This window comes from Oculina patagonica, chromosome 3 (assembly GCF_052425735.1).
Source record: "Oculina patagonica isolate OP01 chromosome 3, crgOcupat, whole genome shotgun sequence".
In the NCBI taxonomy this organism is placed as follows: Eukaryota; Metazoa; Cnidaria; class Anthozoa; order Scleractinia; family Oculinidae; genus Oculina; species Oculina patagonica.
In genome coordinates this window covers 7,819,541-7,838,763 of record NC_135760.1, presented here as the reverse complement: position 1 = coordinate 7,838,763, position 19,223 = coordinate 7,819,541, and the positions used below count along the sequence as shown (strand labels likewise).

Here is a 19,223-nt window from a genome sequence, read left to right as displayed (position 1 = left end):
AGGTATTTATGCCTGAATATTGAAACAATAGGAATTTGTTAATGAGTTCGATACTGCTCAAACTTGCCATTTTCAAGGTGGACCATTCTGCTCATTAACGATTTCTTTTGTTTTAATATTCAGTAGGGAATTTCTCTGTGTGTAAAAGACTTGTGTTTTCGACACTTGCGCGCAAAAGACATGGAGTCACACCCTTTCAAACACGCACACAACCTGTCTAGAAAATCCCCCTTTTGACGGAGAAATTTACGCCTGAATATTGAAACAATAGGAAATTGTTAAATGAGTTAGAAACAGCCCAAACTGACCATTTAAGGATAGACCATTTTTCTCATTATTGAATTTCTATTGTTTGAATATTCAGAGGATAATGTAAAAGATTTGTCACTTCAACACTTGCAAACAAAAGACATGCAATCACACCCTTTCAAACGCGCGCACAATTGTCATAGAAATCCCCGTTTTGAGGAAGATATTCACGCCTGAATATTGAAACAATAGGAATTTGTTAATGAGTTAGAAACCGCCCAAACTAGCCATTTTAAAGGTGGACCATTTTGCTCAATAACAAATTTCTATTTTTTGAATATTCAGATCGGAATTTTTTGTGCGTGTAAAAGACTTGTCTCTTCGACACTTGCACATAATAGACGTGGAGTCACACCCTTCCAAACGCGCACACAACAGTCCAGGAAATCCCCACTTTGGCTGAGATATTTACGTCTGAATATTGAAAAAGCCCAAACTGGCCATTTTCAAGATGGACCATTTTGCTCATTAACGAAATTCTATTGTTTCAATATTCAGAGGGGAATTTCTTTGCGTGTTTAAGACTTGACAAACGCACGCACAACTGCCCAGGAAATCCCCATTTCGCCGGAGATATTAACGCCTGAATATTGAAACAATAGAATTTGTGAATGAGCTGAAAACTGCCTAAACTGGCCATTTTTCAAGGTGGACCATTTTTTCTCATTGACGAATTTCTATTGTTCAATATTCAGAGGTGAATTTCTTTGCGTGTAAAAGACTTGTCACTTCGACACTTGCACACAATAGACATGGAATCACACCCTTTCAAACGCGCGCACAGTTGCCCGAGAAATCCCCGGTTTGACGGAACAATTCGCGCCTGAATATTGAAACAATAGGAATTTGTTAATGAGTTAGAAACTGCCCAAACTAGCCATTTCCAAGGTAGACCATAATTAACGAATTTTAATATTCAGAATTTGAATATTCAGAGGGGAATTTCTATGCGTGTAAGAGAGACAAGCAAGTGAAAAGCTGAACTGTACCAATAATGTTCAATAAAATTTATTATTTTATTTGAACGAATTATGACAAATCCTTTAATTTCAAGTTTTATCTAATTCATTTATTAGTTTGTATAGTAAATTGAATAGTAAATAATGGTTGATTTTTGCGATGCAACCGTTAGTCCAGTCCCTGAACTCTCCCTTCGCACGCTATATAGGGGTTGGACCCAGGCGCGAGGTTCAGCCCCAATGCAGAGCTGGGGTAGGGAGAGTTCAGGGTCTGATCTAGGTTCATGTGTGTTAAAAGAAAAAAAAGAAAAATTCGTCAATATTCCACTGCGTTGCGCAGATTCCTTGTTGTATTTAGGGAGGTTGCCAAAGAATTTTTTCCATGTGTCACTTTCAATTGATAACGACACACAAAACTTTATCGCTTTTTTTCCGCAAAGCCTTATGTCTAAACCTGGTTATTAAAATAAATTGATAAATTAAATTCCATAAAGCTCAATTTATCTCGAACCAAAATTCAACAGTCGTTTAGATGCGCATTTGAAAAGGTTGCAAAAGAATAGTTTAGAAAAATGGAAGGAACTCAAACAAAAATGAAACCCACAGTCACCTATAGTTTAACCAACCAAAGAATAAGGTTTGCATGGAATCGTGTTAATTACCATTTAACGGTGGTTCGATCGTTCAACAACGTTCACAAGCGCGAACTGTATACCATATCGTCAGAATATAAAATAAATTTTCCTAAAACTTTTTGCCCCCAGCTGAGCAGTTTGACAAAAACACTTGTTATAAGTATGTTATCAGAAGATAACCATCATGAGGCTCGTTTAATTAGGGACATTTTTTAGAGGTCCTCCAGCCTGCTGCTGAGCGAGTCCACTTGTGATTGGAGCCAGTTCTCCACTTCATTCCCATGATTCTTCATCCAGTTTATACATCCCCGGATGTATTCCAAGGATTTCTTTGTCGCTCGTAGTGATCCTAATGTTTCTTTGTGTTGAGCGATGAATTCTTCAACCTGTGACAAGAAGCAAAAAACGTGTTAAGGATTACTATCTTTCTTATCTTATCTTATCTTATCTTATCTCTATTGAGTCCCTCATTGTCCCCCATTGCTTTTTCTGACAAAAAAAATGCTGAAGATAATCTGTTATAAAGCTGTTATAAAGCGCCGCCATTTTGGATTTTATGACGTGTAAAGTTTGCCGCTTTTGTTAGAAAACAGAAGATCTTTTATGTGAAACAATTGGGCAACCATTACACGTCATCAGGAGTCATAATCGGTTAAGGCTCCTGACGTCATAAAATCCAAAATGGCGGTGCGCGGAAAATTAAATCATTTTCCCTTGTCCTGTAAAATTTGGAATTTAGGCATTATTTCAAACAATTCAAAGTTAACTTGTCAGAAAAGTAACTCATATGTGTGTTTATCGTACCTCATGAAGCTGGAACTCCGTATTCATTCCTCGAGAAGCGATGCTGATCAAATAACTGATTTCCATGGCGTCTTTTCCCACCCTATGAAAGTTATTGAAATTCAGTACCATGTTATATTTTATATCAAGGTAAAAAAAATTGCTATCACCAACCTCTCTCGGTCCAGATAACAGACACCAACCTATAAATTTCCTCTTCACCCCACCCCTTTACTTGACAGAGCTAAAGTCCACTACCTATTCGAGAGTTGGAAAATAAAAGTCCAAGGGCACTGACTTAGTGTGTGCACGAAAGACGTCAAATATGGCCGACATTCGAAATTACTATCAAATTCTTTGAAGTACTGACTGGCAAAAGATGGTAAGCACCAAGAGACAGCTTAGATTTAACGGTACAGGACGATCGGCCCGATTTGTGAAATGACTATGACTTGCAATTTCGCGCGGTATAACAAAGTACAAGTGTACTATGCTACAAAGAGACCAATTCTGGGAAAGGAAAAAAAGAAAGACGCAGATCAGAAATAATCTTTAAGGAACTATGTGCGAGTTACAGGTATCGCAATTACAGTGGAGGAGGGGCTAAAAAGCTGGAGGTCTGGGGGAGCGGATTGAGGACACAGCCAAATCTGTGTTTTTGAACTTTAGAAAGTGTTTAATCAGTGAACTTTTGTAAAGAGGGAAGCTTAGCAAAAGCCTCCTCGCCAGAATCAGAAAAAGCACAGGCAGACTAATCTTGTAAAAATTTTCTGGGCACGAGATTACAAGCAGACCTATAAGAAATGCGCGTGCAAAGTAGCCTGCGTGGCAGTTTTTTCCTCTTTCTCTTCCTCTTCCCAACTCCCCCTCCCTCCCCTTTCGACGCCTGCTACGCAGGCTACGTGCAAAGGCGCCACTGATTTGTTTCATATCAAGCGTTCTTACTTTTTGACGATCTTGTCAAAGTTCTTTCTGATGAAATCCCAGGTGAGAAGACGTCCGTAGATGTGCGATCCAACTCCTGATATGGCGTGTAACATATCCTGAGTCCTGATCTTAGACTCGTCCAGTGAATATTCCAGAATCCTAAAATAATTTTAAAATAACAAAAATTGCTTTTATTTATTTCATATTCAATACTTTTCAGTCGAGTGTGCTCTTCTTCGGAGTACAAGGCTTCTATTTTCGTCTGGAACGTAAAGCTCAATGTTAAAAGTAGTAAAAGGTAAGCTCTCTGTTCAAACCTAGTGACCCATTAGAGCAGCGCCTATCTTCGGTTTCCGTAGTATGAAGCGACTGGGAATATTTCTACACCCCCCGTGGATGGCATGGGGCTACTCTCTCCCTCCCCAGCATTAAATTCGTACCCATTTGTACACCTGGGTGGAGCGAGGCACTGCGAAAGTAAGGTGTCTTGCCGTAGTAACACGACACAACGACCCCGGTCAGGGTTCGAACCCAGACCGCGCTCGATCCTGTGTCCAGCTCACAAACCATTAAGCCACCACGCCGCCCGCAAGGCGCTTCCCTTCTTCTAGCTTTAAGTCAAAAATGAGACAACAAATCTTTTTTCCCCAACCAACTCTGTCCAACTTAAAGTAACCCCATTAACCTCGATCTTAAGTATTTTTTTTATTATTTGGATACAATGCCAGCCCTAGAGTGTGACCACTGAAACGAAGGTTTTTGCGTAGTCCTTTGATGTGATGCGGATTTCTCTTTAATCAAAAGAAAAATTAAAACTGAGACTAATTTATTCAACGACAAACTTGGGCTCGCTAAGGAATGAACACCCGAAAAAGAAAAACAAAAAACTACTTAAGTAATACCTACAAACTGGTTAAGTAGGTAAAAAAGAATAGAGTGTCACCTTTCCAGCAGCCAAGGCTCTTTGGTGGCTGTGAGTGCAGACAGTATCCTGGATTTTTCAGTTGCATCAACACTGTTCTGGTATCTCTGCCACATGAATTCCCACTCCTCTATTCCACCAAACTTGATGGCGGTGTTGTACACAATGTCCCGGATATGAGGAGAGATTGTAAGGCTGGAGAAAAAAGGGATGTTAAAGGGGCAGTATCATGTATAAGACGTCTTATACGTTTTTGTTTAAACTATAACAGAATTATAAGGGTGCACTCAGTGATCAACAAAATAACCTTTAGACAGCAAAAAAAGGCATAAATTATTGTTCACCAAGACGTGAGTAAACCGTAACCAATGGTTTTTATGTGAGTTTCTTTCAGTAAACACTGCCAAACATGAAAACGTTCGCCCACTTTTTTCAAGTTTTAAGCCACTATTTTCCTACCAGTCTGTAACCACACCACTGTTAAACAATTTTCACGACTTGTACAGTACATTTTAGCAAGGCCAGGCCACTATAAGTGGATTTCCAATTAAAACCAACACTTTCATTTGATTTTCAAGTAGCACTAAATGTCGGGGACACTGCACCTTTAACTCAGAAATGTTGTTTTTAACTTTTTTAGCTAACATGGTAGACTACTACTTTCTTTAATTTTTTTTAGAAAAGGCGGCTTTTCAACGCCATTTACAATCCGGCCAGTTTAAAAAGGCAAGCCCAATAGTGCTGTACATAATAGCAGTAAATTTACCATCTTTATTTTTACTCACTTGTTTCGCATTGCTGTCCTGCGTTGCGGCGCGTGTCACTCCCTGTTGGCCCAGCTCCCGGTCTCCGGCTCAGGGGCGCCCCCGTTCTGGGGGCCGGGTCCTCCCGTCGGGCTCTCTTCCCCTCGTGTCGCTCTCTTATAGCAGTAGTGACTAACAGAATCGAGACCAAGAGGGAAATAAGTTCAACTCTACAGTACGTTAACAGAGAAGTATAGTGTTTATAACAACCTCTGATTCTTCATCCACATTCTGAACCCGGTCAAACTGTAATTGACTGCATGCTCATCACCATGATTGGCCAGTGTTGACAATACGTTGTTTCGGAGATACCTAAAATAAGTCAGTGAAAATAATTCCATATTTAGCTTAATCTCATTGAAAATTATTTTGAAAAGCTTTTTGAGAGAGGAGAACAGACAAGGAGAAAGTGACTCATGCGAGAGTGCGTCTCAAAAATGACAAGATTACATAACTTTGGCGAAAAAAAGAAAAAGTTGTACATATTTTTGGAGTGGCACTTCCCACAAAACGATACCTTTTATACGATTTTTTAGATTTTTTAGCAACGTGTCAATGTAATCTGGTTCTGTATTCATCTAAGATGCGATCAAGTATACTAACCTCACTAATTTTCTTATTTCCTGCTATGTAACTACCAACTGTGACATTTTCTTAGCCCACCATCTATTTAATTGACCTGTATTTTAATAAGGCTGAAAAATCACTTACATCTTCAGGATGTCGCCCTCACTTTCCCATCCGACGTACTTTTCAAGAGGCTTTACTTTCTTCACGATGTATTGCTGTGTATAAAATATATAGATGAACGTCAAATACATGACAGTTCGTCGTAGATAGCGGAGCAATGCCCAATTCGATATTTCCTAATGACATCCTCGGGCTCCGGGGTCCCCACACTCATGTTTGGTCCCCGGAGCCTCGTCCCGGGTCTTTGTTTTGGCTGTTATTGATTGGGCTATTTAAGTGTCAGTGTAGTAAGCATCGTTGTGCTTATTGTGGACACTGTAAACAAATATTTTCAATCGAACACAAATTGTTAAAAAACCCAACTGGCAGGAGGCTGACCAGCTGGCTATTTACAAAGCGTGGAGGAGTTGAATTCGGGGCTACCGAGCACAAATCCGGCATCAAGTGTCATTGAACCCGGGACATACGGATTACAAGTCCAGTGCCTTAACCACCAGGCCAAGCGGCCTCCACAGCAGGGATAATGTTCACGCGGGAAATCATTCAACGTTGCACATCGAAGAATTTCCGCGCGGAGAAGAAACTAAAAAAACTTCCGAAGATATATGTCTTTTTACTGACAAATGTAGCTATCACAGTTTACCAATTCTGAGTGAGAGAATTATTATCCACGATTTCAAACAGTTCCGTCATGTAAGTAAATGTCTCGATGTTGCCCTAGGCGTGCTGGTCATGTATGCTATATTCTCCCTGGTACCAGGGGTTTACGACGTTTTCACCTTACCCGGTAATATCCGTAAGAGGGACGCATACTCAACATTGAGCCAATGAAACCCAAGTGACCGAGAGCAGAGGACCATGGGACATATTCTCTCTCTTTATCCAAGTAATTTGTCAGCCTCAATGCGGTGGACATTTCCACTTGACCAGCTCTGTGTAAAAACAAAAACATCTGATTAGTTGTTCTGCATTTGTTTTGTGTTACAAGGCTTTGTGAGTCGTTAGAGAAATCCTGGAAAGCTAAACGGAAAGCAGCACGTATCAGAACGAACACGTTTTCACTAAGTTTATCAACTGCAAAACCAAAATCTAACGTCATTTTGCAATCGGTTGTGCGGTAGTTTGCCTAACTTTTCCAATTTACGCTTCTCATTCGCTCATTAAGATTCATTCATATTTTCCCGCGCTTAATACGCGTTTCCCGCGCTCACATCAACGGCTACACGTTTCCCGCGCTTGGCAATGTTCTACGTTCGCAGAGAAGATGCTTCTTCTACTCATTTTATAACTTCCTTTCCCTCTGAAAACTCAGTTCGTCAAGACCTGTTTGAATGCAGCGATAACATAATCTCGTTCTTACTGGCGAAAATTTGCTAGTTTACTTGTCATACCTTGCTAAGTTAAAGGCGTCGTCGATCAGTCCGCTCCTATCCACGGATGCTAAAACCTGAAAACAAGAACTGGTTACGGTGTTTGTTGCAAAAACTTAATGTGTTCAGCTATGTTGAACTAGCTTTGAACTCGAGATATACAGAGGTCGAGGACTCAAGTCTGCTCATAATGCTTGCGTTTTCTTTAACGGGATGTTACTTGAGTCGATTATTAACGCAAAGTTAAAACTTCGTACGACGTGTAAGTTTTTTAAAGCAGTTCACGAGCCTGCAACATGTTACCGCAACAGAATGTTGCTTCATAAATTACATGTTACACGAAATTGGCTTTTAACGCAGTGTCGCGTTAAAAATCCTCGTGAAGTCGTCTCGTGTATTATCGCCTTTACTCTCACAGTGCCTTACCGGGTGTATATGGCCATATCGGTTCGCCTTGTTTTGCGCAGTGAAAAGACACTGTGGAAGCTAAACGGATGCCCAATAGGTCCAATAGGAGCAGGGCAGTACAAGTGAGCGTATATTATATATTTCGCTACAGAATTCATTCAAATGTACTTTTTCGATTGGTACTTATCATTTTACTCTAAATGAGTCTATGAATAGCAATGTTAATCTCAGCTATCGATCAGCATATTGATTCACTGACGAAAAATAACGCAGAAGATTACGGTTTTCTAGATATCCAGCAAAAACAAAGCCCGTTTCAACAAAACAAGAAAAAAAAGTAAATTCGCTTTTTTTACGATCCCATAATACACTTTGTTTATCCCCCAAAATTTTTGCTTAAGGTCGCGCAGGACCCTTGCTCATTAATAAATACATTAGCCAAATTTCTTGACGGAGTGCTATCTTGTAAAGCTTTAATTCGCTACATTTTGAACATCGATTTCTCTAAAATTTTTCAAGGATATTAAGGGATGATGGAATTACATCATGATTGTCCTTTTACTGAGAGATGACCGTTTACTGTAATGTTACAGGTTCTTAAAAGTTTAACTGCAGATAATGCGATTTTGTGTCCAAGTTTTCGGCTACAACAGCGCACCGAGTTAAATGATTATATAACCTAGTGGTGAATCATAACCTCTTTTGTGTTATGACAAGAACGAAATTTTCGATTTCAAAAACTGCTAGAAGTTATCGGCTTCTAAGAGATTAAAAATGTGAAATCTAAACTTTGAAACGTGCTATCTTCATTTTGAGAACGAAATTTCAAAATTCGCTCTTGTCATAACACAATAGGGTGCGCCAAGTTCATGTTCCTCGCGAATCAACTCCTGAAATTCTATATCGGCGAAGAAAACTTGGACACAAAATTGCAGGATTTTCCGCTTCCGAAGACCTTCCGAGTCAATGTTTACAACCGACGTGTGCTATATTTGCAGAAGTGAATCTAATTATGATAATTCGCTTTGTTTCAGCGCACGGTACGCAAAGCTGAGAACAATACCGTGTAATTACTTGTACAAAGAACTTTAAGAAAAACATTGTCATGAATATTTCGTTTGTTGTCGGCTTCAGTCGTCGCAGTTCGTGCCTACTCTTTAAATAAATACATACATAATGATCTCAAGGGTCCTGTGCGACCTTAAGCATTGTTTTTAATTTCTCTGGGGACGATTGAACGTCATTGTAAATCCCAAGAGAAATGTGTATGATGATGATGATGATGATGATGATGATGATGATGATGATGATGATGATGATGATAAAGACAGGCCTTTTACCTTGTGGTTTTTGTTGAGTTGCTTTATAAGATTGTTCCAGTTCTTTTTGCTGTAGTTTACGCGGTAAAATCCTGTCTGCCCAATGTTACCCTTTATCCATTTGTAATGTTTGTCGACGGCAGGTACTTGAACTTTAAAATAATGAAATAAAATAGTAAATTACGGTGAGGATTAAAGGTATAAGCTTGTGAGGCCATGTATTCCCGATCGAACTGGATTTTTGGAAGTGTTGGCTTTTGTGGAGGGAGAAAAAGTGGAGAATCCGGAAGAAAACCCTCGGAGCAAGGACGAGAACCAACAACGACGCCGGGTACAGGAATCTACCCGGGCCACATTGGTTGTTTTCCTTGTTTTCCAGAAATAGTTAGAGTTTAGACTCACAGTACGTAGCATTCACTTTAACACAAAACTTCTTCCGAATTCACTGGAAGATCTGTAAAATATGAAATTCTGCTATGAACGAACACAAATTTATTGTGTGAACGTTTGAAAACCAGCTTCACTTGACCGAATATATCTCGCTAGCGTTTTTATACAACAGGAAAATTTATGGATTCCTTGATTCACGCCTTCCTTACAAGTGAATACGACAGAAGCTTTTGGGGAATTACAGGTACTTTATACTGTATAAATGTGGCATGATTCAATCTCAGCTCTAGACCCGTCTTATTTCATTTGGTCCCAGCTCACCGCTGTCCTTTCTCATCCACACTGTGTGTTTCTTGTGGGGGTTGTGTGACGTCACATAGGTCAGCGGTATGTGCCAGTGGTAACTGCAAAAGAGTAGAAAGAGACATGAGACGAGCTTTAACATATTTCAATTTCTTGTAATGCAGTCGTCGAAGATCTACTAACGGTCTTCCTTAAAACTCTAAACAAAGGCCAAATGTTTTCGTCTTTACCTTTAAATAATCCATAAATTTATTCTTCTCAAAACCTTCCTACAAAAATAGTGTGTAATTTTGTTTAACCGTTGTAAATAGTGTGAAATAATAAAAATCTGAAAAATCTGAAAAAATCTGAATCTGAAACCACTTTTAAAAAGCGGTCCCCAAAGTGGCCATATCAGAGAGGTTCAACGGTAGCTTATATTTTACGTGAGTTGTTCAAAGGATATGGAAATAGGTCGAGACCTAGGGCTGATCAGTTTCTGTATTCTCACCACCCATCTGCTTAAGTTAAGATTAAAGGGACACTGTCAAAATTATTCTAATCAGTGCTTTTCGTTAAAAAGTACTAACATTGGCGAATACATCGTACATGGTGTTTTTTCAGTCCACAAGGACAAAACTTGAAAAAATCAGCCTGACTTGTTCAAGTTGAGGTATAAAGTTCCTGATGACATCAAAATAATATCTCTTGTTTATCGCTTCAGTACACTTGCATGGTGATTTTAACAAAATTGGACCACTATTCCCAGTTTCCATATGTCTTTAGGCTCTTGAGTTTTTGAAGTGAAACTGGTGACAGTGTCCCTTTAAGGGCTTGGAAATGTGCTGATATTCTTAAAAGAAATTAATTATCGATCAATCTCGGTACCAACCCTTTGGCCTCGTCATTATATTGCTTTGTTCCTTGTGGAATGTCTCTCAAGAATCGTTTCTGACTTGCGACCATCTTTTTAGATCCGTCTCTCGTTTGAAGGCTGTTCTCGTCAATATAGACCACGGGGTACCCCTTCTGTTTTATCCAGGTATCCATAATTGCCTTGACGTCAAGATCTTTACATTGCTTAGTAAAACAGTAAAATATGATATCATCATTAATGTATAAACAATAACCTCTCTTTGGCGCGAAAATATGGATTGATATTTGTCGGCGGACATTATCAACAATAACAACGGAGTCAGTGTCTTGTGTTCTTGGGCAAAACACTTGGCAGTGCCTATCTCCACCCGGGTGTATTTATGGGTACCGGCAAATTTAATGCTGGTGGTAACCTTGCGATTGACTAGCATCCCTTTCAGGGGGAGTAGAAATACTCCCAGTCGCTTGATTATCCCGGTTAAAAACAGGAATAAGCTCCGGCTTGATGGGCCACTGGGCTCGAACGCAGACCTTACCTCAGTACCAGTGCCACGCGGTACAACATTGAATTACTAACCTTACTTAAGGCTTCCCATAAATCGTCAGCGGCTGCGTTTGCGTATTTGTGACTATTCAAATAAAGCTGAAAAAGAGATAAAAGCAGCGTGAAGAGATTTTAGATAAATCGGTGGTGAATTTGAATTACAACATGTCGATAAACTTGTCAAATCATACCTCTAATCCTTTCTGGAAATTCTTGTCTCCAATGAAACTTCTAAGCATACGGATTATTGACGAACCCTACAAGGAAAAGACATATGGAATTTTAATAAGAAAAATCCAAAATTATATTTTGAGGAAAAATGTCTTCTCTTTACACTTTTTTGACAGTTTAAATAAGGACCAAACCAGGAAACGCTTAACTTAAAATAGCAGTGTAAAAAGAGGAGGAGCACTATGAGGGGTGGTAAGATTAACCTGGCATAAGTTTCGCGCGCTTTTTAACACGATCAAAGATCCCATAAAGCACGATGCAATTTCAACCAATTACAAATGAGTACAAGCGTCGAATGGCTTCCACCAGTTGCCCTTTCCCGCACTTTTTAGACGTGTAAATATCCTGCGCAGCTGGCGGTTTTGTTGGGGTTAACGCGCGCGCGAGAAAGCCGCGAAACCGTGACAACGAGCAGCAAAGCCGCGTGGTGCCTAAGGTCTCGCGCACGCGTTTATTAACCCCAACAAAACCGCCAGCTACGCATGCTTTTAACGTATAAGGAAAATCACACAAGAAGGAACATGACTTCACTTTATCACTTGTTCTTCTTAACGAGCTAAACAAATTCTAAAAACGTTTTTGCTAAGGATCTTACCTTATCGTAAGAGATGCTGTCAAAAATCTCCGTGATCTGAGAAGGGTTTGTGACTGGGACTGATATCGGATGGCTGTTGGCCATGCTGTCAGCGGACAGCGCTGTCTGTAACGTGTGGGCCACGAACTGCTCGAGCTGCAAAGAAGAGAGAGAAAACAAATTTACTAATAGAGGAATGGCTGTCTTTTTGTTCAAAATACTAAAATCTATAAGATATATTCAAGACATGTGAAGAACTAATAAATGCGGATGAACAGTGTTTCGATTCTTGTTTGGAATGATCTTCAGTCATAATAACAAATAAATGAAATGAGACACTGTGAATCTTGGCCACTGAAAAAATTCGAAAATAATAATTCTCGGGACAACATTCGATAACTCTACGAGTTCAATGTAGTAAAAATTGTCATAAACTATAAGTTCCGACCGCTTTCCGAATATTTCTCGGTTTCAAAAGTTACATAAGTTCTTGCCACAGGAAAATGTAAATACGTATAACTTAATAAGTGAATGTCATTTTTAAGCATATAAGGCTCGAACCAATCGTTTAAAACATATCTTTTTCCCTCTATGGTAAATTTTTAATATAGTTTTAATGATTTTAAAAGTTGTATCATATATAGTTTTTTTTCTTTTTTACACAATTTATCTCTTTGTCAATTTTTACGTAGTTCAGTTTCAGACTATTAAGCAGAAATATCAAATAAACTTTCTATCTCAGACCTCGTTTCGGCTGACTGCGTATAATTTATTCCGCTCCAGACCACCAACTTGCAGAATGCGTACAAAGAATTCAACATGGCCGCTTCGAAACATAGACGCTACAAAAGCAGGTAAAATTTTATTTTTATTTATCCTCTTATGTGATATGAGGGGGCCCTGTGACCATGTTACAGCTTCGGTCTTAATCTTTAGAATCTCCGGTGCCGTTTCCCTCACACTTACTTTATTTTATGGGTCCGGCGCATTTCTCCATTAGAAATTGCAAACACACTTACCACTTTCCAATCCTTCCGGAAGTGATCAGTACCAATGTATTCCACGTAGTTAGCAAAGCCTTCATTAAGCCACAAGTCATTCCACCACTTCATGGTGACCAGGTTACCAAACCACTGGTGCGCAAGCTCGTGAGCCACCACTATGGCCACATCCTGTTTGTCAGCGGCACTAGAGGAGGCCGGGTCACTCAGCATGTAGGTCTCGCGAAATGTGAGTAGTCCCCAGTTTTCCATGGCTCCAGCGGCAAAATCAGGCACAGCAACTAGGTCTGAGGGGATAAATAATTAAAAGAAAACATGGGACACAAATTATCAGGTTGAAAAACGTAACTAAATTATTCAATGAAAGAATGTCAACTTACCCATCTTGGGCAGTGGGTACGGTATATTGAAGAATTTCTCGTAATAATTCAAAACATTTTCCGCCACACTCAGTGCAAGACTCGTGCTCTCAACGGCATCCTTTCTGGACCACACTCGAATCTAGAAGAAACACCAAAAATTGCAGCAATTAAAGCATCATTGTGCATAACACTTGTATAAATAATACATAACACTTGTATAAATGTTAAGGATACATACTGAAGTGGACCTCCGGCTCAACTGGCTAAGAATTACTGGACTACTGCTTTAACTACTGTGGATTATGCAGAGAAATGTGTTTTGTGTTGTTGTTGTTGTTGTTGTTGTTGTTTTCAATCCATTTTGGCATCCAATGTTTGCGGGAAAATAAGAATCCAATATACCGTTTGAGGAAACGAGAGTTCGCCTATCTTCTCAAATCTTCGTGAAGTAGCCGAAGAGTTCCCGATGTTTATATTGACCAATCACAAAATTGTACAAGCACTCAATGAGCTTTCGGAGGTTGTCGGGCCAGCTTGTGAGTAAAACTAAAACCAAAGTTATCACTCTGGCCAATCACAATCACACAGACAATCCAGTGAACCAATTAAAACTCGAAGCAAACACATGTAGCCGGCGTGAAGAGCGAGAAAAAAAGTGTGTTATGGAAGTAGCAATTGATTTTGGTTTTACTTCTGATTGGTCAAGAAAGTGGCGGGAGTTTTTTTAACCAATCTCAAAGCGTAGTATTGCAAAACCAAAGCAAATGCGAGTTAATTTCGATACTCAAGTGAAATTCGCTCTAATAATGCGTAGTTGCTACTTAGCAATCTATCTGACGAACACCGCGGGCTCAGAGAGGATTTTGACCAAGAGAAAACAAGGGGACTCATTTTCTCCGTTAGGTTTTCCATCTTTTCTTGATTCCGAACCATAGCAACAGACTTGTTTTTCGGGGTGAATACAAAATATACACAAGGCAAATTCACACATACCTTCTTCCCGCTTTTCGTGTGAGATTCCTTGTAAGCAAAATCGCACACAATGAAAGCCAGTAGATACGTGCTCATCTTTACACTCTCCTCAAAGTGGCTCTCCTCGAAGCCATCGTCGCGTTTTACGACCTTTTCAACAGGCATGTTGGAGAGAGCTTTGTATCCCTTCTCGTGCACCAAGGTCACAATAAACTTTGATTTAAACTCAGGTTCGTCGAAACAGGGGAAAGCGGCTCGGGCGTCTGTTGCTTCGAACTGGGTTGTTGCCATGTGCCTTAAAAAATAAACAAATGAATAAATGAATATCATAGAAAAATGCGACTCGTGTTTTTTTTGACAAACAACTGTCAAAAATTTATCATGTAATGAATTTTTTTTCGGATTTAAAATTAAGTTTAAAACTGTTTTGCAACCGAAGCGATGCCTCTATCTTTCTAGCATCTTTTGTCAAGAGGCCATTACTTTGAATATTTTCCATATCATATTACAAACAATTTTCCAGGGAAAGGGAGTCTAAAAATAACAAGGTCTGTGAAAACGCTTTCGGTGACATAGACGGAGTATGTTTGTTGCACTTTATTAAAGTGGGGAAAGATGTGCTTTAAGCGCTAAAGCAAAAATAAATTTTTTGGATTTAAATCTATTTTAAGTACTCGCTAAAAGAAAGACATTGGAAACATCACTTCCAACAGACTGGTCAATCTTTTTTAAGAGATTAAAAATAAGTTGGTTTTATGATCGAACAGAGTGCCTCTAGAAAACGGTTAAGAACTAGACAATATTCCTCTTCTTGTGTTTTTGTTTGTTTCTCGAAAATAAATAACAAATTAGTATACCAAAGGTTAACTTGGAAGTACGTACAAGGGGCATTTCGAATGAAAAGACTAATATGAGGCTATTTGAGAGAATGCTGCAGAAAAGGTGCTTGACATTGGAAAAGTTGTCTGCTTCTCTGCTCTTAGTTAAAACAGTGATGAGAACATTATTAACAAGTAGATTTGTTGCTGGAAAAGTAGCAACAAACGGGGATGCTGTAAAGATGTATTATGCTTTATAATAAACCGTAGACTACATTGGTCGGAAGAGTTCCGTTATAGTTTTTTTTTTATGGTAAGGGCAATCTCAATCTCGGCACTTCTCACTGCGAGAGAAAAAAAATAAGATCGACAAAAGACTTAAACTCGGAGAAATTTTTTGGAATTGGTAGCCAACTATACCGTAGAATTCCGGTTATAAGCCCTGGGCTTATACAACTTCGTAAGGGGTTTTCGGTGGGCTTATAAGCGGAGGGGCTTATATCCGGGAGGGCTTATAAGCGGAATGAAAAAAAGCGTTTCGAAACGAGCCACGGGAGTGTTGATGGAAATACGTTTTTTAGTTAAAAACGCATAATAAAGCAACATTTAGCCCTATTTAGTACTGTCGTCCGGTAGAGGGGGGCTTATAATCGGATGTATTTTTTTGTTTCCAGGATGATGGGCCTATAACCGGGGGGGGCTTGTAACCGGAATTTTACGGTATTTATATATGGCGACCGGTGAGCGAGTGGCAACCTCCTCCAATAGAAAACGAATTTTTTTCTCGGGAAGCATTTTGTAAGTTTGTAATATTGGATATTATAATTCAAACTATTCCGCAGAAATTTTTTCCTTTGATGTTTCCGAGAATCTTCTAAAAGAAAGAACTGTGCATTATAAAAATTACTTTTAAAATAAGGCTCTTGAGAAACGTCGCGTTGCTGTTTTTGGTTGGTTTCATGAGTAACGAAACGTTTTGTTTTGGATTCTATGTGAACTATTTAAACAGCATGTCTACTATCCAAATAGTAGAAGAACGCTCGTTACCAAGACGTTGTCAAGACGTTGTACTGAAGGCGAACAAACTCTTTTTTCATGTTCTTCAAATATCGAAAGGATACTCTTCAGCAACCTAAAAAAATATTGAAAATTTTTTGGCCACAACAATGCTTTTAAAGTTCGAATAAAGCGATGTATTGGCGAAAAATATAAAGCGACCTCTTAGCGTGTTTACTTTATTGTTAATTAAATTTTCAAGAGACATCACGTAACACACAAAAGTGGCGAAAAACGTCTTAATTCACGAGTACTTTTTACTACAGTTTACTTAAGTCAAACAAACACTCTTTTGTTAATAACACTTTGTTTAAATGTTAAGACACATGCAGTACTGCATATTGATTGAATTTTAGCTTTCACGAATGAAAATACCAAAATAAATCGCTTTTGCTTATCATATTGGCATAGTCAACGTATTTCCGCCAGTCGCTCTAACGATACGAGGAATGAGAGTCCAATTGTAACTGAATAATTTAGATGTTAGCTAGTTCGGGCAGTTTATTCCCGGGTTAATTTGTAAGCGCTTTTGTTTACACGCAGCTGAACACAAAAATAGAAACAATCCATCAATCACCTTGCAAAACCAGTTATCCTCGAGTTCATGCATTTAACTAATTTCCTTGTCTTCCGCATCAAAACCTGTTTTCCTCAATTCCTCACAATTTAACCCAACCTTGCCAAAACCGGTTTACTCAACACCCAAGGGACCAATATATGATGCTGTTATTGGTTATTTCGGTGGTTTAATAATCCAATTATCCTCATTCCCAAGGGAAATACACACGCACCCTGAAAACAACTAGGATGCCCTTAGCCGGGCCTTAGCAGGGTCGTAACCAGGTATATTTTTTTATCGCTGATCCCAAATTTTAGCTCTAAATTTTGATTCCTGATCCCAAAAATGTGGCAACGTTTGATCCCTGATTCCATTCTGATCCCATCTGATAGGCCGATCCGGATCCCATGACTTGTGACCTGGGATCCCGGGTCCATGATCCCGATCCCGAGGCTGTGATCCCGATCCCAAGGCTGTGATCCCTGATCGTCCTGATCCCATATACCTGGTTACGACCCTGCCTTAGGCATCCCAAAAATTGTTCATGCAATTAAGAAAATTATAAGTGATCTTGTTTATACAAGAAATTAAAATAGGCGAAAAGGGGGGGCTGACAGCGTATATATCTACCGCCTCAAACGGATAAACCGTGTACAAACACCTCTTGATTCGTGAAGAAAGTGGTCCACTCGCAAATTCTTCTAACCGGATCCTATACATTTCTTATACTATTAGTTAGGAGAAATTGATTTTGGATCTACACAATTTCCCCTTAATGATCAGTTCATTTACTCTCCAAACGCGACAACTTGGGTGTGTATCGATTTATTGAGGAGAATTTAGATCTTTATAATATTAGGGTTACAGGATTAGAATGTTTACCTCATTTCTCCGCTCTTTGTCTTGTACGAACTCTTGTAGAATCCTGTCATTGTGTTTGATAGTTTACCATTAAATTCAAGCTTTACAGTGTACTTTTCTCCCCTCTTCAGTTCGTCTTTCATCTCAACCAAATACTGCTCGAGTTTCTTGCTCTCTGCTACTCGCAAAACGGGAAGATGATTTCCTTGCGAGTCCTGAATGCCGTAACTTGTGATCTTTAAGTGTTTTACGTGAAGAAGAATATTTTTTGTCGGATTCTCGACGTTCACGTCGATCTTTACTCCTCCGTGGAAATCAAAGCTCGTTAAATTTGGATGAAGGTAAACTTGATATCTCTCGGGTTTGATATCCTTTGGTAGCAAAATGTCTTTGTGAGGGAAGTTTTTCTCGCTGTCTGCCGAACGGGTGAATCGATCGCCTGTGACATAATCAACCGCGCGACGGTAGAAATCAATTTCGCTGTCAGAGGCGTGAATAAACGCGGAGAAAATGAACAGGACAACTGCTCCGAAGGCAATAGATAATGTTAAAAAGATCGCACAGAGCTTTCCACTGCACATTCTGGGTCCCTGATAGCTGACGCGGGAACGTGAGTTAGAAGACGAAATTTCGCTGCCATCTTCGACCGGGGCCGGCCTGTACCCTCGTTCGCGCATTACGATAAAATTTTATCTTTACGATTTTACGATCCTCGCTTTTTCCCTGCCCTTTTCACGTTCGCTCGCGACTTGGTCCCTCAGAACAGCTCTGCCTGTGGTCGAATAGAAAACAATGTCTATACTAATAAGATCATGCAGTTATTTCAGGAATACGATTTGAAATATTTACAAAGATTCTCAAACAGCCATAGTGATGCAAGCAAAGAGCTGACCAATAAGAGCGTCAGCCGATAGAAAAAGGTAAAACAATCAGCGCCAAGAAGAAAGACATTTATTAACGGGTTGTGTTTTTACTTACCTTGGCCAATAAACAATTTTAGAGTCACTCGGTTCTTTCGTTTTTGCTTCGATGGTGGAGACAAGATCGTAAAATCTCCGTACGGTTACTTGACAATATGAAAACACTGAGATCAAACAAGTGACAGGTTGAAACAGGTGGCGCCGTGACTTCGGTTCATGCTTCACTTCACAAACCCTGGGGTTATAAAAACCGCAGGGAGATAATGAACACACGCACGAAACGAACTGATGGCTGGGCAGGAACTGAACGAATCTCTTTCCAGGACCTACGCATTTATTAATCAGCCACCCTCTCGTTGCGAAGGCCCTGGAGAGAAGATTATTCGGTTGAAAACTTACCAAACTTAGCTAAATTTTCGTTTATTTTTGTGCGTCTCCCACAAAACCAAAAACAGACCTCTGGGTATTAATAACGAGACTGAGAAAGGTGATAACTGGACAGAATTTAAAGCATTTAGTTCTGCATTACAAAACGATTAAACACGTTAGGGAGATACTGGTTAAAACGCTGTGATTTGTGGAAAATTGCTTGCTATAACGCGGTGGAAACATAATTTTCAAAAACGTTATGTTTGAAAGAATTAGTTTCCTA

At 39.4% G+C, this 19,223-nt stretch overlaps 1 protein-coding gene across 1 annotated transcript; it reads right to left on the bottom strand.

The window, feature by feature from the left end:
• Positions 1-1,301: 1,301 nt before the first annotated feature.
• LOC144646324 (endoplasmic reticulum aminopeptidase 1-like) lies at positions 1,302-18,712 on the bottom strand. Its single transcript, XM_078505875.1, has 19 exons — positions 18,630-18,712; positions 17,673-18,423; positions 14,379-14,652; positions 13,404-13,524; positions 13,042-13,310; positions 12,044-12,178; positions 11,409-11,474; positions 11,251-11,316; positions 10,690-10,877; positions 9,837-9,919; positions 9,147-9,277; positions 7,420-7,475; positions 6,813-6,960; positions 6,050-6,123; positions 5,549-5,650; positions 4,557-4,730; positions 3,632-3,772; positions 2,708-2,789; positions 1,302-2,289 (listed from the first exon to the last, which is right to left on the bottom strand). Exons 2-19 carry the CDS (start codon positions 18,326-18,328, stop codon positions 2,116-2,118), a joined length of 2,940 nt encoding a protein of 979 aa, XP_078362001.1. The 5' UTR covers positions 18,329-18,423; positions 18,630-18,712; the 3' UTR covers positions 1,302-2,115.
• Between the last annotated feature and the right edge of the window lie 511 nt (positions 18,713-19,223).